Source organism: Leuresthes tenuis, unplaced genomic scaffold (assembly GCF_036924035.1).
Source record: "Leuresthes tenuis unplaced genomic scaffold, fLeuTen1.0.hap1 SCAF_2, whole genome shotgun sequence".
In the NCBI taxonomy this organism is placed as follows: domain Eukaryota; kingdom Metazoa; phylum Chordata; class Actinopteri; order Atheriniformes; family Atherinopsidae; genus Leuresthes; species Leuresthes tenuis.
This window is the reverse complement of record NW_027325356.1, coordinates 13413647-13440556: the sequence shown is the minus strand read 5'-3', so window position 1 is coordinate 13440556 and position 26910 is coordinate 13413647. Positions and strand designations below refer to the sequence as shown.

Here is a 26910-nt window from a genome sequence, read left to right as displayed (position 1 = left end):
CCCTGTTAGGTTCTCCCCTGTGGGTTATGTGCCATTCTCTTAAAATGGAGCTCAGTAATATTGCAGTATAGTACTATCTGAGAGCTCAATAAAGGCAATTTTAGTTGCTGAAGTTTCTTGAAGGTGCTTCACTTAACTCGTGCAAATCCTGCCCTCTTAAGCTCTAACAGATCAACAACAAACAGTGAAGGTGGTGTCACTTGCAGCGCAGTACTGTCAGTACAGTACTGCAGACAGATGAACTCCCATTCACACCTTGACATGCCACCTAACAGTTCCCATGCAACCTCAACATGCTAATGAGCCAACAAAAGGTTTAATGCCTGACACTCCACCAACAGTCAGTCAGAAGTAAAGAAACTCTTGGATGAGTCTATTTGCCTTTGTTTACTGCTTCGATATACCATAACGCGCTTAAATCAGCATGTTCAAATACTGCACTGGATTCTGTCTGTGTGGTATTCATGACAGAATAAGATAAATAAGTTTTAATCGTACTCTGTAAATTTTTTTCAATGTTGTCACTGGATCCCTTGATTTACTTACACGGTATAACTCCATCTATTGCACTGCAGCTTCATGTGGTACTGGTTTTACAGCTTTGATTTATGACATAATTTGTTATGGTCAATGAGCACACTTTTTACTATATGAACAGGGCAGTAGGCTACTTACGTCCTCACTCATTCAACATAATTGTCTGGAACATTAAAATAGGGCGTCTCATAGACAGCAGTGATTAGGTGAAGATGATAAATACACGTTTGTTATGTTTACAACAAGGGGATACCTGTACGCCCATATAACTTTGATGATTTGCATATTTGTCACTCTTTACTTCTTGATGCCTCTCTCATGGTTTTCTTTTATTCCTTGTTTTAGACATAAGGTCAAACTGTTACTTTCTGAGCCACAAACTATAGGGTGATAGCGTTTTTTTTCTCCTGTGCAGGCATTTCTCTTGTCTATCTGCCAAATACATGTGTCCTGGTGTGCCAGCAGTGATGAGCAACCTGCTTGCTAATATCAACGCTTATTTTGCCCACACAACCACCACCACCACAACGACTGCCTCTGCTTCTGACCGATTTGCTGCTTCTAACTTTGGGGTAAGTGCATCGATTTTTTACAGACATCACTATTTTTAGTGACTCTTTCCACTTATTTTTCTGAAGAACATTGAGAACATAAAGTCAACATCATGTCACTGGTCTGCCAGTGCTTTTCATTCAAAATTTGTTTTTTGGCAGCAAGCCAATTTTTAAATGTACCTAACCGACAAAGATTTGTTCCAAGAAGTAACAATGAATCACTTGATACAGGCCATGCATTGTTATACAGTTTGGGCACAGTGCTTTGGGTGTGAACTGAATTATTAAATTCTGCTCCTAACAGAGAGAAAAATTTGTCAAATTGCTGGACCAGCTGCATAACTCATTGAGAATCGACCTGTCTAAATATCGGGTAAGAAGTTTTTATATGTGCTATGTGTGAGATAAATCTTCTGTGTTGTTTAAGCATGTGTCCACATACAAGTCTTCACACAGCAGGGGGCTGTTGTGCATTATCTTCTCTGTTTACTGTGTTGACTATCAACGCCATCTTGAAGTTGTTCTTTATTTGGCCATCTATTTTCACATGGATGAACATTACCTACCACCTTGTTAATTTGATACAGGGGTCCAGGTAGCTCTTTCACTGTTTATGTCACACTGCCTACATAATACATCTGGCATGGGACAGTAATACAGATACATTTGTTGTCCGTGTTTCTTGCTGTACAAAATTTGTTGTCGATTAGATTTTCTTCTCTCCTGGACAGAGTTTAGTCTGAATATCAAACACAGGGTGCTAAATGCATGAAGGTATATTGCAAAATGAATTTCATTGTAGATGTAGTGATGTCACAAAAAATATATTTGACAATGGTAATGTTATTATTAAAAGCATTAATAGTAGATAACTCTGCTGGGTGTGTGAGAAAGGTCAGATACGAAAAACAATTAGAAATTATACATGTAACATGAATACGAACGTCATGGTTTTAAGACTACAGTCACTGGTGTGGCCAGTCTTATTAGTCTTGTATATCTATAGATATGTCTATAGATATATATCTATATCTATAAAGTGGTCTATTAACTCTACATTTAGATATGTTGGCCTTACCATATATATGAATTGTGGTGTAAGTAATAGAGAAAAAAGCATATAGTTTCAAAGGAATTTGAAAGTGGAAAAGTTTAATTTCATTGATGAGCCATTTGAGTTTTACATCTGCTCTAGATGTGAGAGGCATTCTCCATATTTGAAAGGCATCTCATTAGTACCAGTCTGCTGCAGTAGCTCTGGGCAAATTGTGTTGCACATAGTATTTTGAGAAGTGTTTTTTTCTGTGCAAATACTGATTTTTGAAAAAAAAAATCTTGCTGGTTTGGATGATGTGTTGAAGTAAATATTTTGTCTGGTAATTCTGGCACTTTTGAAAATCTGTTCTCCTGCCAACTTGTGGAAACTTGCCCAAAAAGCTCAAATAATACTTGAAATAGGAGCAAAAATCCAGATTTGTCTAAGATGAGATGTCTAGGATGAAGAGTGGAAACAAGGAAGTGGATTTAACTATTTATTGCCTTGATCATCATGGGAAATGTGAGCTCAATGGTGGCCAGATGGATCTTGGCGCCCTCACAAGGAGGCAGCAGGAATATTGAGAAGATAAGGTTTTTTGTATGGCCAAAACATGGCTGCAGGAATTACCACACCTCTCTACATGTTTTTAAACTACAGGCAGACAAAGACTGTAGATAAGGAGGTAACAGTAAGGGAGGAGGGATTGTTGTGCTTGTTGACAGCAGACTATGTGGTCCTGGACACTGAGGAGGAGCATCTTTGTACCCTGGATGTTGGGCTGTTGGCTGTGAGTTCCTGTATGTGTTGTCTACAGAGAGAGATCACTTGTGTTGCCTGCCAGCACTGTATAATACACCAGTCCATTTGTGGTGATCTCTGAAGATTTCATTTTTTTTTTTTTTTTTTTTTCTCTGAAGATTTCAACCACACCTCTCTCTCCACTACACTTTAACTTTTCAAAAATGTGTCAGCTGATTTTCATTTTATCTTATTTCATTTCGTTATCTCTCTATAACAATAACACTGATTTATACTGTGGCTATTTGATTCAAAAGAAAAGAAAAGGTTCTCTTGCATTGAAAAAATAATTCCAGAAGGAAAAGCTCAAAGCTGCTTATCAGTTATCAAGGTCAAGATTATTTATCAGAAGCCATGTTACAGGACAACATAGTTTGTGTTCATTGTTTTATGCTCATTAACAGTCTTTGTTAATGTTAACAGTTTTTGTCGATTCTGGTGTTCAGTGGCAGATCTATTATACATGTTTTTGAGTCCGTAGTTGTGGTAGTGTTAAATTGGTCTGTATCGTCATAAAACGTGCTTCCAATATTTTGTCTACCCTCACTCTACGTGTGCAGAAATGTTATTATTTTATTTTATCAGAACTAATATTCAAAAATATCTAATCCCAGTGGGGTTGCTCACACTTATTGGCCTATACTGCATGTGGTATTATATCAGTTTATATGTCCTAGTTGTTTGTTCAGTGGTTGTTGTTGCTAAGTGATGAGTATCAGGCAGCATTTCTGTAAGCTTAATTGGAGGGTTTTTAATAGAATTTTCTGCTTGACTTGTTACAGCAGTAACCTTGAATATGTCTGATGCAAGCCGTTGTCACCTTTATATGTCATTATGATACATTGTCAGGCCTTATGGTGTGTGTTCACACCCTTACCCATGACATGTTGTCTTTGTCGTCATGTACCTGTTGAGGTTAAATGGCAACATGTCAGTATGATGACATAATCACATCTCAGAAAGGAGTCAGTACCATCACTGAATGCTTGTGATATTCAAGCCCTCAGAAAGTATTACTTTAAAAAGACTGATTCTGATGTGGACAAACTGTATGGGCCCTGAAAAACCTCCACCCTCTTTGGGCCCAAACTTATTTAGGATGGACTGACTGTAAACCAGGAGCGTTGCTAGACATAAAGCTCTGCTGGGGCTCAGGCCTCCATGACGCTGATCAAATTTTTAATTGTAAAGGCCTGCTATGTTTGTGAAATATGTAGTGCAATATGTTCCATTAACTTCCCATACTAAGCCCAATATTACTGATACTTTCAAACAACTGCTGCTGAAATTTAAACCCCAACTGCTTATAGGTAATATAAGTACACACAGTGATAACATTGATAAACTTACTTCATTAGATGTGCCTTGTTGTGTTGCTATCAATGCTGTTGTAAACTGGATGTTAACTGTCATATACTCTCACTCCTCCTGCTTGTGTTTTGCACTGCGCAGATACTTAGGTAGCTCGTCTCCTCTGCTTCGTACCTGTCATGCACGTTGCAGACGCACACGATGCACAAGTCTGTACAGAACGGAACAAGACATTTCGCTCCAACATTTATTTTAATGAAACTGCACTGTATGAAATTATACACCAACTGTACTATGTCCCCTTACTACTATGTTTACACTATCCTTGGCTGCCAGCTCGTTAAGACTCCTATGTGGCTTTGCACTGGGGCACAGCTGAGCTATACTGGGACACATGCCCCAGAAAAAGGGGTCTGGCAAAGCCTATGGTGTAAATTGTCCTGTAGTTGTGATGAATTACAACTGCACAAGACACCTCACAACTCGATGAATCACAACTCGACTTTCTTATTAAAATTTCACAGACGATCCCTCATCTTGCTTGTTGTCGACACACAGTGATGGTATGGGGTTACATTCATCCACACGGAGTGGACAACTTGCATATAGGTTGTAAACTCTATATACCAGTATAAAGGTTTTGGAGCAACATATGCTGCCATAAAGATGACAGATTTGCAAGGCCTTTCTTATTTCAGCCAGACAATACCAAACCACATTTTTGCAGATGTCAGCAGTATCAATTTGTAGTAAAATAGTCTGAAAGCTAAAAGGGCCCACTTGAGGTTCAGGCTTGTCATTCAATGCAAATATTTGACACATTTTGAAAAGAAAATATGACAAATATCACTTTCAAATGTCCTGAGTTGTTAAAGAAGATATAATGCAGTACAGTTGTAACCATGCTCCCTCCCAACTTTTTGGAAAGTTGTCACTATCGTTAAGTTGAAAATAAGCAAATGTTTTATAGTAAAGATAAAGACAAACAAAACAGTACATTTGATATGCTTTTTACTGTAATTTCTAGTTAGATATGGGATTTGAATAACTGCAAGATTGCAGTCTCTTAATATTTTCATCAACAGTCTTGTATGTTGAATAGAATATTTATATCTTTTATTTCATTATTGGCCCCCAAAAATAAAAAAAAAACACTGTTACTACAGTCAAACTCAAAATATTTGAAAATAGCTTATATATGTTTGAATACTCCAAGTTCCAGAGATCTGGAAGCATTAACGGTGCTGCTATACTCTACTCAGCTAAATTAAAAGCCTGACATATAGCAAATAATCTTCCAGATCAATCCCAAGAAACCCTAATCCTGTTAGACACCACACACACACACCCATTTGCCGGATGCTGTATACTCGCATACTGGCATTTCCCTATATTTTCTGTCCCTCTGATGCACACAAACCTTCATTCCTGAAAGTGCATCCACATCCACACTGCAGTGCACACACAGACACTCAACTGAGCACATGCATTTCCACACGCTCCCCCTGTTGACAGCATGACACAGTGAATTGAATCTGAAAGATGACCCACTCACTTTCTTAACGTGACACAGAAGCACATGTTGAGTGAGTGAATGCTTTTGTTCCACTGTTCTTTGCCACAGCTTTGTGTGAAACCACAAGTGATTAGAGAGACACTCTTTGGAAGCAGCAGATATCACTGTGGGCCTTTGAACGGATAAAGGAAAGGAGAGAGAAAGTGTATACGGTGATTGATAGAGGATTGTTTTAAAAAAAAAACAGAATGAAGTTGCAACTAGTGTGAGAGCAAATAAGAGCATTTGGAAAGGGAGGTGGATGCAAGAAGCAGAGAGATGGTGTCTGCGAGGGGACTGAGGTAAAGAAGGAGAGAGTTGGGGAGAAAGATGGATTTGGAAAGAGTGGAGTGGTGAAATAAATCAAGAATAAAAGGCAAGTGTGGGTGACACAGAGGGAGAAAGGGTTAAGTGAAGGAAAGATGGCCTCTTGTATGGTCAGATGGCCTGGCTGTCTGGCTTTGGCACATTCAATGAGAAAACTCATGGAATATCACATTGGCTTCACCTGCTAGCGCTGCCCTGCTGCTCTCTTGTCAAAGCTGCCACAGACCAGTAGCTCATGCACACACATACACATACACATACAGTTCATACTCTCTCACGTCAGGTACTATCCCACAGAGCCGACCTGCCACTATTTCACAGTAATAAGATTCAGATCGGGCTGATCCGCCCGCTCACCGTATGGATTTCCCTATAATGACATTCTGAAGGAGATTGAGTTTGCTTTTGTAAAACAGAGGGCTTGAATCAGCAGAGAAGGAGCTGGAGTGCAGCTGCCATTCCACATTTTGCTACATGTGCGTTTCTTCTCATTCAACTTTACTCTAACAGCGCTGATACATGGTGACACTTGTATAGACAGTCTGTCTTGGCTTGGGTTTCTTCTCTGGGTCAAATATAAAATCTCAGCATTCAGAGCACGCTGCGAGGGATTGGGACTGTTGGCTTAGTTTAGGCCATTTTATAAAAGTGATGTTAGTTTAGTAAGCTCCCCTGTGGGTTATGTGCCATTCTCTTAAAATGGAGCTCAGTAGTATTGCAGTATAGTACTATTTGAAAAACAGTTATTTAATGCAGGCAACAGGTTTGTTGCTTTGTGTTCTTGTTCGGGCTGCCTTAACAAGTAAAGAGGATGTAGAGAGAAGAATAGCTCTTCCATACTGTACCTGTAGGAGCATTTTGTCATATTTAGTGACACTGGTCTGCTAATTGAGCTGATAAAGCCTCACACGAACAAAATTACACTTCTGGGACAATATAACAAGACTGTGCTGAGGCACTGACAATATATACTTATGAGTCTTCTCAATGGCCTGCTACAGAAGCATTTATCCAGCTTCTGTCATCCTCCCATGGCAGAGAAATATAATTTTATAGCTCTTTGAGGAAAAAAATGTATTGAGAACAAAAGCTGCAAGTGCATAGTTGTAAGTATTTGGGATTATTTTTGCTCTTTGCAAAGCAACATTTGCATAATAAGAGCTACCTTCTGGAAATAAATGACAGTGAAACTCCAAACACAGGAGGCAAGCTGGTATCACCTCTCACAGAGGGCAGAAGAGAAGAAACCTTTGTGTCGACTGTGTTGGAAAAAAATGAAATCATTGAATCACTGAAACTCTAATTTGTAACATTTTGCTCTTGAAGTAACAAGAAGTAAACAATGATATTTATTGATCACAACAATTGATGTGTAGGTACATAGCTTTAGAGAGTTCTCCATTAATGTGTTTTCTTCCACTCGTGCAAAAGTGGGTCACAGGAACTGGAACAAAGCAATGTAGTCCACATGTCTGTAACCAGGAATGCTGCAGCTTTTCTTATCCTATGGCAGTCCCAGACCAGATGAGATAGTTGGACATGCTGAGAAACCCTCCAAAGCAGAGCAGTCATGGACTATTTAATGTCTGCATGGTATGCAATACATAAACCTCTGAGTTAAAACAGCAAAAGTAGTTCAACTACTCTGGGTGCATGTTGGAAGATATATTCTTAATAAGAGCACTGTTGACGTAAAACCACAGACACATGACACAAGATGCAGAGTGACCAGTGCAATATTCTTGTTGCATTTTTGGCTCAGCAGCTGCTCGTACACGACTGCCTTTGATGCCTTCTTCCACACGCTTATCTGCATTCACTGTACTCGTTACCTGGCGCTTGACCTGCTATTTTTACAGCCATCAGCCTCTTAAATCTGATCAGATCGAAATAAACAGTTGAGTCCTCAATTCTGGTTGTTACCATTATTGTCATTGGTAAAAAAAAAAAAAAAAAAAAAAAGAATAAATAGATGGTAACTATAAAGCAGAACAGTGAATTGTACAAAACTCCAACAGCCTTTAAGTTGCAAATGGTTTTCTCGTACTTCTTTAATGTGATAACCTTATTCATTTTGACAACAGGCACTCAATACTGTGAGTGTAGTACTCAGGACAGGCTATGGACAAACATAATATTCAGTGTGGACCACAACAAAGACCTCAAAGCTCATGAGTATTACTCACTCCTCGTCTCATCTCATAATGGACTTTCTGTCATCTTTCTGAGGCAGTGCTGATGTTGGCTCAGAGATGGATGCCTTACTTTCTTACTTTGCTCTTTTGCTCACTGGCAATAAATCTTTTTTCTTTCCTTTCCCTTTGTTTTCCCGCTGATAAAGACAGACTTGCAATTTCTAACACTGTGCTTTCAGGCATAGCGACAGTTTGATGCAGATAAAGTTATTTTAACCATTTCTGCTGCTTCTTGGAACAGCTCATTTTAATGGCAATGTTTCTACAGAGAGAGTGCATTGGGGCACATGAACACCTATTAATTAGCTATTTTTAAGATAGGTTTCACATAAATCAGCATTATAAACATATCAGCAACAGAAACAACCAGAATTCCAATTGACAGCATCTTGTGTTTTGTTACTAATATTTCACTAGTACACAAGTATGCTGCTTTCTTATTTTCTGTTCACTGTTTTAACAAACATTGATGTCGTTGTGAAGCAAGGATTATGAATGACATGATCTGTAAAAAAAAAAATTGAATTTTAAGAAAAAAATCTGTTTATTTGCAGCAGCCAAAGTGAGGGTCAGTAAGGACTTGACTTTACTTGACTTCAGTCACCATAATTAGATTGCTTTTTGATGTTCAGGCGTCCACTACAACAATGGACATGCTTGAAATGCTAAACTAAGAAGCATTTTCCATTTAAATATAGGGAATATAAGATGTCATGGTGTGCAGACATTTCATTTCATAATCCAGCCATGGGTCAGACGTCTTTTATCTGTGAAAGGCAGAGAGGCAGTGAAAAATTCACATTTTTGTGTGCAGCTTCTGCTTTTTCGGAAGCAATTTTCTCCTCCTAGATGAATGTTAATGCTCCTGTTAATGCCTCTTCTGGAAAAGCAAGAAAGCTCTGATTGGTTTAAAATTACTGCCTGGTTGCTTTGATGGTTACCTTAATCTTTCTAATTTCACCCTGCAGTCTCATGCACTTTTAGTCCATTTAAGCTGCAGAATAAACAACACTTGTGTCAAAGTCAAATATACATTCCAATTTGTATGCTAACAAGATAGTAAAGTAGTGCTCTACATCCGACTAGTCTCGCTGTTGACTGTATTTAGCTTTAGATTACATTCAGAATCCCCTTGTGATTTCAAACTTGTCCTGATTGCCAAATAAATTATGTTCTCAAATGCAAAATTAAAGATTCTGAATCTTCCATCTGTCACCATTTCTCAGGGCTTTGATTTTTAGCCTTTTATGCTTTCTTTTACTCACATTCAGCCATTGGGGGAAAGGGTTGATTGCTAATGTCTAATTCTCTGCTTCGAATAAATAAATAGAATAGGATACTTTTTTTATTTACATATTTCTATCATATTATCTACAGACATACATAGTCTAATGTATGGGAAGTTGTTTGCTCTTTATCCCTAAGACTGTATGCCCAATTCCAGTATTGAAATAGAGAAAAGGGGCACTTAAGTAGTCAGCTGCAACACAGCCTGCATCTTAACAAGCTGTTCTTGCCAAATGAATTCAAGGAAATTATAAATGACTTGAAGGCAGGCACATCTGGCTGCAAATGCTGTGATTGACCATTATTGTCCCTGTTATGACTTGCTGTGGCTGTGAGGACGAGAAATTCTACTAATTTAGAACTTTTTAGAATTGTTCTATAGTTAATACTTTATTATAACTTTATATGTATTTGTCTGTGTTTCACTGTAGTTAATTTGTGTGTGTGCTGGTGTGTGGTCATTGCTAATGGAGCTGCTTCTTGTCTGGTCATTAAAACTTTCAGTGTCAAAAGAACTATTTTTGATAGCTAAATACAAGTTAAACAGAGGAAATGACAAAAATGAAACGTTTAAGAATAAATCAAAACCTGCTTAAGCAGTCATTAACAGTTATTGTCATTTCAATGCACACACAAAATGTAGAATGAAGAATGAAAGGAAACAAACTGATTTACTTGTGCAAGATTGCTACATACAAGGGAGGGCCAACGGAATGTCATCGTCATCTGCAAGATAGAGTTGTGATCAATGTCACACGAGCTCTGTGGCAGTGATAACGGAGGCGGTAGAGAAGATGTGAAAAGATTTTTTTGTTTTCCTGTAATTGTAAATGTAAGGCATTTGTAAGGCACTGGATGAGGAATGTTGCTTAAGTTTCTTAAATCAGATTTAGAAATGTATACTGAATGCAATCCCCTCAGCTAAACAAATGACTTCACACTTGAACAACTGTGCCGTTGTTCATGTTTACTAAACCAGTGATGTTCAAAGCAGTGATGCAAACAGCAAACAGTCTAAAGCAAGAGGAAAAATAGAAACAGGCTTTTTTTTTTTTACATCAGTAGCCAAGTATAGTGCTTATGTTTGTAGAAGATGTGTGTCAAGCATGTTGCCTGAAGGGTGTTTAGAACACTTTCACCTTTGAACTTGACTTTTTCTATTAATCATAACATAGAGGAAATAAATGGGCTGCTGACTCTTTGAGACATTAACAGGGCAACGTTTTTGTTTTTTGTTTGAACATTTTTTCCTGGTTATGCTCATCAGTTGTTCCTTAAAACTCCACTGTCTGCTTTGTTTTTATTCACTTAGTAAAACTGCTCCCATTCTGAAAATATCAGACAAGTTTTGTTTCAGCTGATCAGTGTTGATCTCAGATCTCTTTTGTGCTTGCGTTGTCAAGCCTTGAGGCGGCTGTTAAGATTTGGCTCGGTTTTCTCAGTCCCCAATGTGCGCTTATTGACAGGACTGAGGAGGGATAGAAAACAAGCTAAATTTTATTAGAGCTGCAAGAGAGTAGGAGAAATAGGATAATGTATGGAGCAGTGCTGCCTTTCCTCAGAGCTGTCAGGCATTTAGATGCTCCCTGTCACGGTGCTCTGCACTGCCTGATGACTTCATGGCCCTGGAATAGGTGTTTTCATCAGGAGAGACCTCCCTTTCCTACTAAACGATTAGACAGACCTTCATTTTGTTTTGATTGCTAGGGATTTTCTAGGCCAAAACAATTTTCATATTTGACCTAAGCGACGTTACGTTGTCTTACAGCTGTGTGATTTTACAAGGGGGCTACCAAAACAAAGTTCTGACTCCTCATGTCGTTTTCTTCTGTTTTGTTCCAGGACAATTTTCCTGCAGGAAACCCTGAGCGTCTCCAAGATCTGAAGTCCACTGTTGACCTGCTGACGAGCATCACGTTTTTCAGGATGAAGGTACTGTGTGTGTGTGTGTTTGCGTTTGAGCCAAACTGGAGGTTGAACTGGCAATTTACAGTCTGAAAGGGAAGCGTCAAACTCCATTTTAGAGAACTTAAAAGGAACATAATTGAAGTTTATGTGCATGAGCTTATATATGTATGAGTCTTGTCACTAAGCTACTGAGTCCTTGTCTCACTGACTTACACACCCTCAGCATTGTTCATTGGCAAATTTCTCCAAAGTGAATTATACATATGAACCTTTTTCTTTTTTTAAACCTCTTATTGTTAAACAATTTCACGCACCCAGCAACTGATGCAGTGGCACTTTGTGTGATGAGTTGACCTGTATTCCACAACAAACCTCTATGTTGAGAAGGCTTCCATTACTGCCATGTTTCCTTCCCTCCTCCGGCATGTACAGTGAACTGAATCATTTCCGGCTCTCAGAAAAGCTCGGCTCCATCCCTCTCTCTTTTGGTGTGCACGTGTGCCGGAGCACTGAGGCATAGTTAAGATGGCAGCTGTGTGCAGAGGAATGAACACTGTCACTTTAGCTCACCAGAGCTTTCATTCTGTGACATGCACATGCTTAGCCCTACTGTGTATACATTATGCACCACTACTCACATGGTACTGCTACACTGTTACAATAAGTGCACCTCCATGTGCACCTAAATAAAAGTTTGGTTGCATTTCAATCATGATACATATAATACATATAAAAGGGTTGCTCATTTTTCCTCATAAAAGTGGTATAAATAATTTAAACATGAAATACGATATCGGTACATAAGAACTGATGTCACTAATCCCCCCCCCCTCTTAGACGGGACTTGATGACACTATTTGGATGATTGTTTCAATAATCTGAAGATCTAACACCCGAAAACATACTGACTGGGTCTTAATTGTGCGTGTTTAGGTACAGGAGCTTCAGAGTCCACCGAGAGCCAGCATGGTGGTAAAGGACTGCGTGAAAGCGTGTCTCGACTCAACATACAAATACATTTTTGACAACTGTCATGAACTGTACAACCAGCTTCTTGATCAGGTAATGTGGTTCTATCTCCTTGGTTATTACTACTTGTCAGCACACAATATTCAAGCCTCTACTTAAAAACTGAAATTTCGCAAAACAAAACACTCTGAGAACATTTCTCTGTTTTTTGTTATATCATCTTACCGGTGGAGTGATGCACACTAAGTAAGGTGTTACTGAAACACTTCACTTGGATTAACTTGCTTGTGTCTTTAAATACTGAAGTCGAGTGAATTCAGATTAAGTTAACTAACGTACAGATCTAGCAAGAAGATAAAAGGTATAGTAATTGCGTGCTTTTATTGAAATATTGAAATATATGAAGATGGAGGTTCCAACTTGTTGATACAAGTTTGCAGATACCTAACACAGCAGGTTCCACTTTGATTATTCATGGAACTGGCACCTGCCTCGAAATGAGCCTTGTCAACTGATTGTTTTAATCTTACTTAATCTAAATGAAGATTAGATTCACTCTAACAGCAATTGTATTTTTTTTACAATGAAGGTACAGTGAAGGTAGAAGAAAAACACATTTACTGTGAGGAAGGGCAGACCAAGCCTTTTCAAGCTTGATTCGGTTATTGTTTTCTATTTTCTTAACTCAATGAATGACCTGTCTTTCCGTTGGCTTGTTTGTTTGGTTGGTTAGATTTTTTTTATGCATCTTTAGGTACTTTTTACTTTACAATTCCCTTTTTGATTTTGCAACATTAGTTTTTGCATCCTATAAAAAAATGCACAAGATAGCGAAGATTAATGCAAAAAGCAACTTCAAAAAGCTTTTGTTCATTGTTATTTAGTTTGTGTACCATCTGTTCAAGGTTTCTTTTGTTTCTTTTGTGTGGTTGTTATTGCTTTACCTGGAGTTTAAATCTATACCACCACTGACCTGTTCACACAGAAAAAACTGATTTCAAAGTCAAACTAAATTATAAAGAGGGCAATAGGAAGTAGTCTAATCAAATCTAGAGATTTGTTTTTATTGTTCTAACAATATATTTTGATAAGAGCAACTGAACACGTTTTGAGTAGTCATACTTGAAATACAAAGGAGCTCAGCATGTGATAATAAATCAGGTAGACAGGTAACTTGTATTCTTCTTTTTAAATGTATTTATGGTTAAAAGCTGATTAAGTGGGATGTTCCTAAAAAAAGAGGAAGAGTTTTAGTCATGTCGTATGACTCATTATGAATATAGTACTGTATTTCCCTGCAGAGACATAGTCTTTGCTTGTATTTCCTTTGATTCAAATAATTCTGGAGCTGCTGTGGTTTGGTATTTAGAGCCGATGGAACCACCATCCACTGTCAAAAAAATTGACATCAGTTCTAATCAATGGTTATATATTCCCACTGGAATACTCTGTCTGTATAGAATAGAATAGAATAGAATAGAAAAAGACTTTATTCATCCCCCAGTGGGAAATTCAAAATTAGTCAAGTAGTAAATTTATTTTTATTTTTTTCTAGAACGATTGTATATTAGAACAACAACAATAATAATAATAAATTAATACATAAAAAAATAAATACATTTGAGGAAAAAAAAACACTTTTTCTGTAAAGTGTAGGGACCAGTCTTACACCTTACCTCTATCATGTAACAACCTCAGGCTGTCAAAAAATTGATGAAACATCTTCTCTTTCAGCTTTAGTGAGCATTGTATTGATGTGTGACAGTGCAGGGAAAATCTAAAATCAATAGTCTATATATCATGACTGACATTTACCAGGACAATAAAATAAAATGTACACGGCATCTATTGAGAACGTAATATGAAAGGCTTCAACCTTGTAAGAAGGAGAGTCTGCAGCAGATATGCGTGCAGCCAAGGATCAGGCAGTGCATTTCTGATTCAAATCATCAGCTGGTTTCAGACCTTAATCAGATATCAATTGTTCGCATTGATAATGCATGAACACAAAAAACATTTCCATATGAATGATATAATATCCTTATATGAAAGTATTAAGAAACACTGCCTACTGGTGAAAGGCTGTAATATGAAACAATAGAATAACATAAGCATCTTTTCTAATATTCGAAATGCAAAAATTCCCTTGCTTCATCAAACACAAAGATTTTCTTGTGATAGTTTTTTGGCCTCGCCTGAGTAAATAATCAATGGGCAACTGCACCTGATTATTTTACGGTTTACTTCCCAAGAAGAATGGTCTCCACTTTGAAAGAGATAATGTCTTCTTAGGTTGTAATAGGGTGCAATCTCTTCAAAAGTAGAATAATAAGCTTCCTTCATTTGAACAGCCTGAGGGGATGTAAGCAATTACTAAACCTGTGAGGTAGACACTTGCACTAATTACATCATCAACCACTACAGTTTCACATGAGACAGCCTCTCCATCAGTATTCCCTGCTTTAGGAAAACATCAGTTCTACCCAAAAATAAACCTCACTGTGACTATAAATTATTCCGTTCACATTCAGTAGGTAGCCTTTAACGCAGCAGATAGAACGAATCTCAGACCCCAATTCTTCAGTCACTAACTATGACTGAGTGCGTCGACACAAGAGCTGACACAGTGGCCAAGCAAGCAGGGAAATATCCCAGCCACAATGAGGCATCTTGCGTAACATAACAGCAAAGCTCTCTGCCTGGGCGCAAGATGATGGAGGAAGGAGGGGCTGGGGGGACTCTATCTTAACAGTTTCGTAAATCCTTGCAGTAAAGGGAGGAAACAGGATGAAGGAGAATGGGGAAAAATCCCACAGAAGGAGAGAAGAAAAATCAACCTTAATTTCCTTTCGTCCACCTACTTTGAAAGATTGCTGAACAGAATTGAAGGTCTACACAGCAGAAATAGAAGTTATAGCAGATGCAATTATAAAGATACAAGGAAATTGTTGATAGACACGCACTGTGCCTATTGTTCAGAGGAAACAAAGAAGAGCCAGAAGACTTCTCCACTTACTGAGCAAAACAAAGACGCCCTTTGTTTTTCTCAATGTGTCTTTTAAGATTGTTTTCAGTAGTTCAGTTGTGTTTGAAATTTTGTGAATCCTACTGAATTTGTCTACATTTATGCCAATAGAACCTAAAACATGAACATTTAAAAAAAAAAAAAAAAAACTTAAGGAAAAGGTAAATCGGTTGGAGATCCAAGAACATTGCATTTCAGCATAAGAACCTTACCCCATGTGAAAAATATGTATGTGGTAGTGTCCCGGTCCAGAAAAACGTACCAATATCTATTTATTAATGCAATCTGAATGATAACCAGTTAAGTCTGAAGGAAAATGTCAGATCTGTCCATGAACTGAATGCCAATGTGGATTGTTAACCCATTGATAGGGAACAGGAGCTTGATTCAGACCACTGTGAGACAGGTTAGTTTTTATCCTACTGATGATGTGCTGATGCAATAGTAATTCTGCTATTCTCAATTCACATTATCAAGAGAAAAGGCATCATGCAACAAGGCAATGAATGAGCAGTTCATGTGAGGAAACCAACAAATATTCCAGAGCTGAGACTGTTTAGTACAGAGGAACAGACTTCCTCGAAGCTAATGTGCAGGACTCATCGACAGGTACCAGAAAGAAAAGAAAGAAAAGGCTCACATATATTTGCTAGTCTGTTAGTATATATTACATCATTTTCCTTCAATAAGTAAATGACCAGGTAAATAATCTTATCTTAGTCATTTCAACCACCGAATGTTCTCTACTTTACTTTTTGTACTGTACTTTTATGAAAATTGCACTGTTTAGACTGTTTAGATTATTTTTATTCAGAAATAAGAAAAAGATATAGACGATGCACACATCCAACATATATTCACTAAATTTAAAATGTGTTAAAGCAGTTTTAGTTCTACCCACAGCTCACACTCATGGGAATGTGATTATATTCTCAGAGAACATCCTTCAATCAGAGATTCAGTCATTTGTGTCATATTGTGAGAATTGATGGCACCCGTAGTATGCTAATGCTGATTCCTCCCGCACAGGGACTGAATGTGATAAAAAAAATAACCATAAACCACTAGCTACCCTCTTGAGGAGGAATTATATGCCGTTATGAATATTTCTGCTGGTGCCCGCACCTCCTCATGCACCCAAAGTAGTGAAACTAAGCTGGACTCAGTTCAGTGCCGCATTCACTTCCTACTAGAAATGAGGGAGAAGCCCATGGGTGTGTTAGCTGTGTAAAGGTAGCAGGCTACTCAATCACCTTTGACAATGTATGTGTTCCTACTTGAAGTGAATACAGATGAGCAAAGGGATTCTACGCTACATTTTAGTGGCACGCATACCACATTCGATTTGATAGAGATAACACAACCTTCAGTGTCCTTCATGTATCCATGTTGTTATGCATATTCACACACACACACACACATATACACTAAGAGAGGGGCTTTACATAGCTGACTCCTGCAGAGACATTTCTTTTATTATTCATGTCTCCAGTTTAAGAGAAATGCACCATCCAGCATGTAGTAGCAGAGAGTATCTCACCCTAATGGGCCAGGCCTCTCTCGCAATGGTTTACAGTCTTGTCTTTGAAGTAAGAATCACCATCCCAGCTTCACAAACTATGCAATAGGGGCAAAAAGTTAATTAACAGCCTGTCCATATCATTTTGATCAAAGCTTCTTTACTCTTCTTTTAATTTGCAATTACTTTTTCACTTGTCGCTGTTTTGAGTTTAGGTATTTATAAAGCAACTAAATCAGTCAATGACACTGCCTGTGTTGATATTTGATCACACTGACTAGCACGGTTTCACCTCTTTAGTTCTTGTTGCACATGCTGCAAATGAGTTATATTTGAAAGGGCGTGTGAATGCAGGCTGTTAGGTCTCCATGGAAAATGGACATAAGTAGAATATGACAATTAGAGACTCAAGAAGCTTTGGTCAATGTGGTCCTGGTTAAACTCCAGTGAAATGCATTGGAGTCTTGATTTATGTCTATGAACAAGATAACAGACTTAACCTTTGCAGCCCCAAACCCAAATGATTAGTGAGTAGTGAATCCTGGGATGACATGACCAACTGCAGCAGAATGAGCTGAAAGTCCTATCTGATCTGTGTTTCTTGTTCCTGTGAGATTAGATCCTGAAGCACTTCAGGATCTAATCTGAACGTCAGTGACACACAGCAGTATAACATACCTTCTATCTCCATATATTTAAAGCAAGAATCTGGACAATCTAGACACCATTTGATTGTTGAAGGAGTTGATTTCAGACTAAAGAATGAATTGAAGCTAAATGGATGAATATTACAAGCTCTGCAACAACATGTAAGTTTGAATGCTGCTCTAAAGTCAGTACGCTGAGGGGTTGTTAGATCATTTAACCTAAATTATTCATTCGCTGATCTGAACGTGTGTTATTTTTTTATCAGAAATCTCTTGTAATCAGAAATCATTTTGCAGTAGTTAACACATCTTGTTGGAAGGGTGTGTTCCTACCGTTCACAGCTATGGATTATATTTGTTACTGTCAGTGTGCATGAATGCAAAGGTGTGTTTTTCAGTGCTAGTATGTATGTGAGGCATATCTTTTTCCATGTGAGTGTGTTGCTGTGTGTGAACTGTGTTTTTTCTGTGTAGAGCCGCCCTACTTGTTTTTTTTTGTTGTTGTTGTTTATCCTGCGCATAACAGACTGAATGACTTGGACGGTTACTTGAGAGCAGAGCGGTCGCACTCAGCTTGGGGTGAACAGATGGTAGAGCCAGTGAGAGGTTTTGGATTCAACAATTTTCACCTCGACGTTGCAACATAGATTTCTGCAATAGACTGTGACACGCATGCACATAAACGCACGTATCAGTGGTGAGGATTTTGAAATGAATTAAAAAGCTGTAATCTTTAAGATTTCAGAGCTAATGGATTTGAAGACAGACTATTTTGGTAACAAGTATACTCTAATGCACTTAATGCACTCTAATGCAACAGTGTCCGTATTCAGTTCAGTCAAACAAACTCATGCAGTGAGTAACCTGTTAATTTGTGTTTGACTCAGAAAATTTTGTATCACAGGAGAACACAATTAAAGAAGGTGCTTGCCTTGCTGAGGGATGTGTAATGTGGAGCTTTCACTGAACAGCTCTCATACCATAACTCAGTGTAGTATCTAAAACTAGTTCACAGTCAGAAAAATGCCGACATTTTCTTCTCCAGGGCACAAGACCCATATTTTGCATCTCCTTTGCACTGAAAACCTGTTTGGCTAACGAGTTGAATCAATTAGCAGCACATTAGCAGAACGGTGAACAGTGAGGCTGATATTAGTCGGATAAAATTACAGCTGCTCTTGCTGGAGAACATCCTGCTTCTTTTTCTGTGAATCCTGAGCACTTGAAGGTAATTCAAGCTGATCACATGAGCTAGAGACCAGCAGTGTTGAAAAATATACATTCAGTATTCAGATAATGTGAATAGTGTAAACTGATTTTTTCTAAGACAAAAATAGAGATTTTATGGAAATTTCCAAGATTTAGCATCTGGTTTCTGATGATCCGGGCTCAGATGAAGTCTAGTGCTCACACCTTATTTAAATCTCTTTAGTGTTAATGACGTCATACAGTGAGCATCTGCCATAAGATAAACTTGCCGTGCCCCAGTCCTTACTCTGTCCAGTTTAATCACTGTAAAGCTGCTTTCCCATGGGATGTAGGGGGCATAGTGCTCTGCTTACAAACCTATTCATATCCATGTGTAGCATGACACAAGAACAGATCTGTGCTGCTTTAAGCTTGGCCCAGTGCAAGGTCAGTCGTGCTGTCCGTGGGCTCTATGCTGAAGTTGAAACTAGTTCAACTTGGGCCCAGCGCTCTGTGACACCACCTTGATGTGTCCAATCAGAGGAAATGTGTTGATCAGGTGCCTGAAGCTGGTTCTTGTTTGAGTCTCTGTGTAAGTCTTTCCAACTTGCTGTCAAATTACACAATTCAGCTTGAAGTAGACCTGAACTAAACTCTCCTAACACCATGAGGATATCATAAACCCACACCCACTTAGCTGCTGCTCGTCTCCTCCTCCTCACGAGTACTAATAACAACAGAGCTTTCCTCTGACAGCTTAGTAGATAAATCCTCGATGCACGTCTACATCTGGAAAAATCTTTTTCCTGGACATTTTTTCAGTTGTTTAGCTATCGGTGCCGAACTTATGCATGTGCGCTCCTATCCCCTGTTCTCCACCCTTCCCCACAGCAAGCACAGAGCAAACCATATCGTTATGTGATGGCATTATAAGCATAATGTCTACATTTATGCCATGGGCATAATGCCCAAAATAATGCCCTGTTAAGCAGTACATTTAAATTCAATCATAAGTGCAATCACCTCTAACTCATTAAAATGTTAATTTGATACACGATGCTTCAACTTCAACCATGCCATTCTAACTTCCTTTTCTATAGAGCCGGAAGCAGGACCTTCCCCGAGAGGAACAGGGCCCATCCATAAAGAACCTGGACTTCTGGCCAAAGCTCATCACTCTCATGGTATCTGTAATCGATGAGGACCGCACAGCCTACACCCCAGTCATTAACCAGTATGTACTTCTTTTTTTTTTTTTTTTTTTTTTCAAGGAATACTTTTTGCCAATAAATCTGATCAATGTGTGTTCAACAGTCATTTAACTTTTAGCTTTTGTGATAAGAAAATATGTTTTATTCATGTATATTTGTAGGTTTTGTTGAGGGAAATTTCTTCAAAATGAATTTATAAATGATTGTCTGAGACTTTAGTTTGAATTAAGATGATCAGTTCCTTTCACTTTAAAAAATATATCAATACTTTTTTGATAAAGGAAACATTAATGAGCACTGTGCTCTGATAATAGACTGTAAGGTGTTCAACTTTCAGATAGTTAATATAATAGAATAAACACATTTTATGACCTGAGAAAAATGGGGAGTTGCTTGCTGTGGAAGAATTAAGATGAAATATGTTCTTTCATACGTACTCTCCCTGTTTTTTTTTTCTCTTCTTCCTGCTGATTTATGATGCTTATTAAGACTCTGTTTATGCCTTGAGCTTTCTCTCCTGTACCAACTAATGATATATTTGCAATATTCATACCCAATGTCTCCACCCTCCCTTGGTTGAGTTTCAGAGTGACAGCAAGTCTGATGGTTTTTCACGATAAACCCATGAGTGGACTTGTTGCCTTTAAATAATGGGCGGTGCAGCCAGAGGGAAGGAGCTGTCAGTCTGCTGCTCTCCCCTGAGAATATTTAAGTGCAAATCAAGCCTTAGGAGTTTTGAACCTATAAACTGATCTATAGAATATATTTCATGGTTTGAAATTTTAAAAAATTGGATGCTGCAGTTGGCTTTAAAAAAGTTCAAAGCATTTGGAAAAGAGTATTTCCAGAAATATTCTACTTGAAGATAACACTGATTTGCCTGCATAGGAGTGGGTTGTAAACCATTCACCATTCAAAAATACACATTGGCTGTGAATATATTCACTTTATCCTTAAAGATGTTTCATTCTCTGCTGCTGTAACATTACACTATGATGAGACTGAGGAATGACTAAAGTGGAGAGCAAGATTCTGAGACTGATAGAGATGAAAGAGGAAGCAATTGTTTCTGTGATTCAGTTATCTGCAGTTGCCATGCATGAACACACAAATATATATATATATATATGACGACATTAGTTTTCTCAAGAAATGCCTTGAGCAGATCCACAATGTTTCAAAATATTTTTTTTTCAGACAAATGTCTGTCATTTTGAACAGGATAGTATAGTAAGTAAAATGTTTCCTTATGAATAAACCTTTTTTCAGGCCTTGTCATTTATAAATACCCTCTCATCACTGTACAAAAAGACATTCAATCCCTGACATCTCATATTTAAGCTTTGACTGAAAATCTATGAATATTCAAAATAGCAGATTGCGAAATATGTTTCCACCCTCTGTGTCTCTCTTTAACTTTGTCATTTCCTCCTACACTTTTTTTTTCTTCTTTTCAAGCATACATCCCTCTTGCCATACCGACTCAAATAGGTTTTGGAATGGCTGGGAGATTGATTATGAGAAACATCAACCATAACCTCTTCCTCATCCGTTAAGTCTTTACTAGAGATTCAAACTACTGAAGCCATCAGGCCATCCACTCAAGCAGTCATTATACAGAGATCTGATTGGAATTCGTTTAAATCTCATCAGGTTTCCACAGGAGCTGAGTGCGGGCAGGATCAGCGCTGAGATCATGTGGACCCTCTTTGCCCAGGATATGAAGTATGCAATGGAAGGTCAGTAGTGCTGCTGCTGATACAGTTATCACTTGCAAGAGGACATGTGTGTGTATTAGGGGTGAAGAGAGAAAAGAAGAAATTATCGAAACTGATTGTTAGTTAATGTTTATGCATCTTGAAGAGATTGCCATTAACTGAATGTAGAATTAAAATTCTGATCCACAATCGATGTGATCCAGAGGCTGCTGCTGCTTCAGCCAGCTACTCACATTACGTGCAACAGTGTTTCAGATACCCGATTATTTCAAGTATTGTCACAATTCCAGAAACTGCACTTAATGGTAGTGTATATTTTTATATAAACTGTAAAAGCTATTGCCTTTCCCTAACAATTTGACAGTACAGTATTCTATCTATTCGCATTAATTGCCCTTACAGTAACAGCATAAGAAAAAAGACAGAGAGCAGTTGTGGCTGTGTGTTAATATGTGTGCATATCTGAGTCAGGGCAGCTGGACATGTGACCACCTAGGGTGTCCCCGACTACTGTCACAGCAGGTTTAAGTATGTGCGTCTTTGTGTTTTTGTGAAGCCATGTGTGTGATTTGCCTGAGGGTGTTCTGTGTTGCAAAAAGAGATAAGAATCATGGAGGCACTCAGTCACAAAGACCTTCTCTCTCGCTCCTTGAGCCTGAACCATTTTTCCCCTGCGTTGCCTCCTCTTGCCTCTTCTTGTCAGTACATAACAACAAACCCACAGCAACACGTGCTAGGAGGAGTACATGACTGTCATGTTCCCCAAAGGAGCACTTTTGAACTATTGCTCATTTTTTGTTGATTGTACTGGCTGCTGGAGTTCTGGGTCTGCTTTGCTGGGCAAGGTCTTTGTACTTATTTGAAGGAGTATTTGACAGTCCATGAAGCATGTCATGATACCCACTGTAAAGCATATATATTCTTTTTTACTTCATAAAATTTTAAAGGACAGACATTGCAGTTTTGAAAGCATACTTCTGCAGACTTTTCTTTGATTCTGTGTATAAACGATACACAGTGAGTACATTTTATGTAGCAGAAAATGAATATGCATCTCCTTAAAATGCTTGAGTGAATGATGCACGCACATTAATGTCTGTCTGTCCTGTCACCTTCATTACTAAAGGCACACAGTGTGCATTGGAGTTGGTTTCAGCTAATTGGACACCCCTCGAATACTGTAGCCAGGTGGCATGTCTGTAGCATTTGTAAAATGGACAAGTTGAAAGCAGGATTCTGAGACCGGGTACGTCTCAAAAAACATCCCTTTGATCAGTGAAAGCAGTAGCACAGGGACACACAGCTCACATCTTGGAGGGAGATTGCTGCCAAACGTGGACAGAATGACAGACTCTGCAAGAGCAATATTGAAAAACCGCCATTGTGTTTGTGTTTAATTGATGTACTTATATACTTAAAGTATGTAGTATATGACCTCTTGTACTGCTACTCCACCGGTGTACTTTTCTCAGCAGTGACACCTATTGTTTAGGAGAAGAAGTCTAAGCATGCCTGAAGCATGAAGAAGTAAAGGTTACATCATTGTGTTGATGTCACAGTTTGCAGAAGCAATGACACGGGCTCATGCATGTGTGTATGTGTGAGCTCTGGAAGAGACAAACACAATATACAACAATGTGTCGCTACAGAAGCGATATGAGTGCTTATAGATTAAAGCAGTAAAAACAAAGCAGAGTTAATTACTCTATTAACGGCTGACTGCTTTCGACAGAGATCAGTCACAAATAATCTTTCGGCTGCACATTCATCACCAGAAAATGGTAATGGAACACCAGAAGTTGATTGGGCCCAACTCTGTTTTCAGGAATGATAAGAACTTTTTACTAAGTCTAATATGTCGATCAGGCACACTTGTGAACAAAAAGTTACTACATTTTCTTACATTTGATCATTTTCACTTTTGAAGTCTTCACCATTGTAACAGCTGTGTTTGTAATAAAACTGTAAAGATGCCCCAGAAAAGGCGCAGGTGTTACTGTACTATTTGTTCATGCAAAGCTGCATTTTTATGTGTATGCTGTACTTGTGCATGGGCTGTATGTTGTGATGAGGCGGTAGAAGATATACTAAGCCAGTGTAGGTTGCCATGTGTCTCTTGCATTCAGACAAATGGAAGTAACTCAGAGAGACCCTTTTTACATAAGAGGGCACATAAAACTGGCAGAGACACCCTTAAGGAGGCGGGCCATAATGTTGTGCTTTGTCAGTCTGTGTTCCTCTGTGTGTCTGTGTGTGCAGGCATGTTTGTCTGCCCTTTTGTCCAAGCATTCATTTGTACAAGTCAGTAAGACAGAATGAATGAGCATAAAAGAGGAATATGTGTGTGTGTGATTGGATATGTGAGTGCACACATGAGCCTGTGCATTCCTTAATAAAGATTTTCATGCATGCTCTGCTTCCTGCTCTGAGGCCTTTTGTGCCAGTGCTTGTGTAGAAATGCATGCTGCTAATTTTAACATTTAGCACTGTTAAAATATCTTAACGTGTTATAGAAGAGTTTAAGTGCAAGTGAGAGAGGAAGAAATAAGAGACACAGAAAAGAAGAGGGAAGATGTGAGAGTGAACAACGAATGGCTATAGCTAACACCTGCTCCATTCACTGATTAAATGTATCCTGTCAGTCGAAATGTTGTTTTCAGAAAAATTCATCGTACTTGCTATTTAATTTACTGATTTATTTTTAGAAATAACGTCCTTACATTTATACATATGGCAACATTTAGCAAGCTCACAATTTCAACAGAAGCAAGCTGATGAAATTTTAAACTATAGTTTGAATAGCTGATAAAACAAGAGATATGCAGTGCATTATCAAAGAAAAATGGAGCCTCAACAAGAGTACAATTAGTAGCGCTAGCGTTTTACGGTACACAATGTATATTCAGTGGTCGCGGTCTCTGAGGCATGTCATTAAGGAACTAGTTCTTCAGCAGCCCATTAACTCATCTTTAGACTTTTAGAATAGCTTCCCTCCATAGAATAGTATGACTGAATTTCAATAATGGAACTCAGCAATGGGAGAGTTGTTAACATAGAATGGCAGCATTTACAGGGACGGGGTGTGGCTAGATGTTATGCGTTGCAGTTTGGTGTCTTTGTACCACAGCAAACCATCCTTTTATATGAATAGAGTTTATGAAGCGCTGAAGTCTTGCTGCAGGCAGTTACGTTATTTCATACATGAAGATCTCATAAATGCTTGATAAACTCCCTCCAGTAAATTTAATACATACTGTCAGTCCTCAGTATGAAAAAATAATAATGTTTTATAAGTCCTCTCTTAAAGTTCTTCTTGTATGTGTTGCTAGTGGCTTTGTTTCAATAAAATGAATGAAAAAAGTCTCTGATAGTCATAGATCGAAAAATGTTTTGTGTATTTTGTAGACTTTGCAACCAGAGTTGATTTTTAAAATTAGGGAATCACAGATTAGGTTGTGTCCTCATTCATTATCATTCTTTTTGTGCATATCAGCAGGAATTAGTGTCTCTGCAGACTGGGGCTTTAGCAGAGCTGTGTCAGTGGGCCCCTGTGATACCGCTTGGGATACATGTGTGACAGAACTGGGTCAGAAGCCAAGATGAATGAATTATGTCACAGAGAGAAACATACTGGCCTAGGCTACTTTTTTGGTCATACAATCTTTGTAAATTGTTCTCTAAATTGTTACTATAAGACCCCAAATTAGAAGAAGTTGAGGAAAAATTAAGAGCAAAACAAATTAAAAAAAAAAAGAAAAAATCAGTGCTGGACACTTGTGATCATCTCTCATACCTTGGACAAGTCCAAAAGCCAGGCTTGTTGATGGTATAGAGCTATATCAATGTCCTTGGCTAATGTAATTTACACTGATGTGCTAGCGACTTTGATGCAGAAAAGTATATTGCGATTGTGGAGCAACATGTGCTGCATTCAGAAAGACATCTATTCCGAGGAAGTCCATGCATTTTTCAACAAGACGATGTAAAAACTTAATTCTGAGCACATTACAAAGGCAGAGGCTGAGGAAGGGGAGGATAAGAGTACTGTCCTGGCCTACATGCAGTCTTGACCTGTCCTGAATAGAGAATGTTGGGGAATTATGAAACAAAGAAATGTGACAGCAACCCCATACTATTGCATTTAAAATGTGTTTGAAGGAAGAATAGGACAATATAACCCATGAAAAGTTTAAAAGCTTGGTATTAACCATGCTGGAACTGTTTTAAGTATTGTGAAAAGGAATTATGGTATTACAAAGTAGAAAAGTTAAAGCTTTACTGTTCCAACATTTTTTAGAATGTGTTGCAAGCCTGAAATGCAAGAATGGATGTATAATAAGATAATAAATTAAGTAAAGAAGACAAACAATTAAATATGCTGTGTTCATACCATCTGCAATTCAATGAAAGTCAAAGTAAAATTAAGAATAACTGGATTTTATTTAAAATTAGATTTGTACTTCTTACTCACCATTCCAACCTTTTCTGATTTAGGGTTGTAGGATGGAAACGCTGTGGTGAACTACTACAGTTCATCATAATATCCACAGCATTTAAATCAATGAGGCAGAGAGTGAGTGCGTGAGTCCCCTATGAGTTTATCTGTCCCTGTGGGTTGTGTCACACAAGATGTCATCCTCACCAGGGACCTTGAGCCTCCTCCTCCCTTAGGACCGCCCAGAGAGTTTATGATCAGCGGAGCACAAAGGCGCTCACACATGCTACAGTGTATGAATGAACCGATGTGCATGCACAAGTATGTAGTGCACTCCATGGCATGTGGTTCCTATTGTAATGGTATGATTATGTGACACATAATCTTTTCCTCCATGCATAGCTCTGGTTGGAAATATCATACTCTCATCCTGGTCATGAATGTCATTACGATATTGGGCTTCAATTAGGCTTTTAGTGATGCTTCGAAACTGTTCTTATTATGTGGCAGAAGCACTGTACAACATATGTCCGTAGTAGAATGAGAAAACATTACGGCGCATAACTCATTCTATTGTAGAGTTTTGAGTTTAATAGTGAAATAATCATTATAATAATAATGAAACTATGCATCCTGAGTAAAAAAAAAAGATAAAATTGTTTTTATTTTGTTTTGTTTTTTAAAATT

General features: G+C 38.2%; 1 protein-coding gene across 1 annotated transcript in view; it reads left to right on the top strand.

Moving 5' to 3' along the window:
- The window catches only part of LOC140301670 (protein unc-13 homolog C), a 102607-nt gene that overhangs the window by 44349 nt on the left and 31348 nt on the right, over positions 1-26910 (top strand). Inside the window, exons 14-19 of the mRNA XM_072380249.1 lie at positions 953-1109; positions 1396-1464; positions 11446-11535; positions 12445-12573; positions 19960-20093; positions 21724-21809. Of these exons, the coding sequence (XP_072236350.1) occupies positions 953-1109; positions 1396-1464; positions 11446-11535; positions 12445-12573; positions 19960-20093; positions 21724-21809 (665 nt within the window). The remainder of the gene's footprint in view (positions 1-952; positions 1110-1395; positions 1465-11445; positions 11536-12444; positions 12574-19959; positions 20094-21723; positions 21810-26910) is intronic.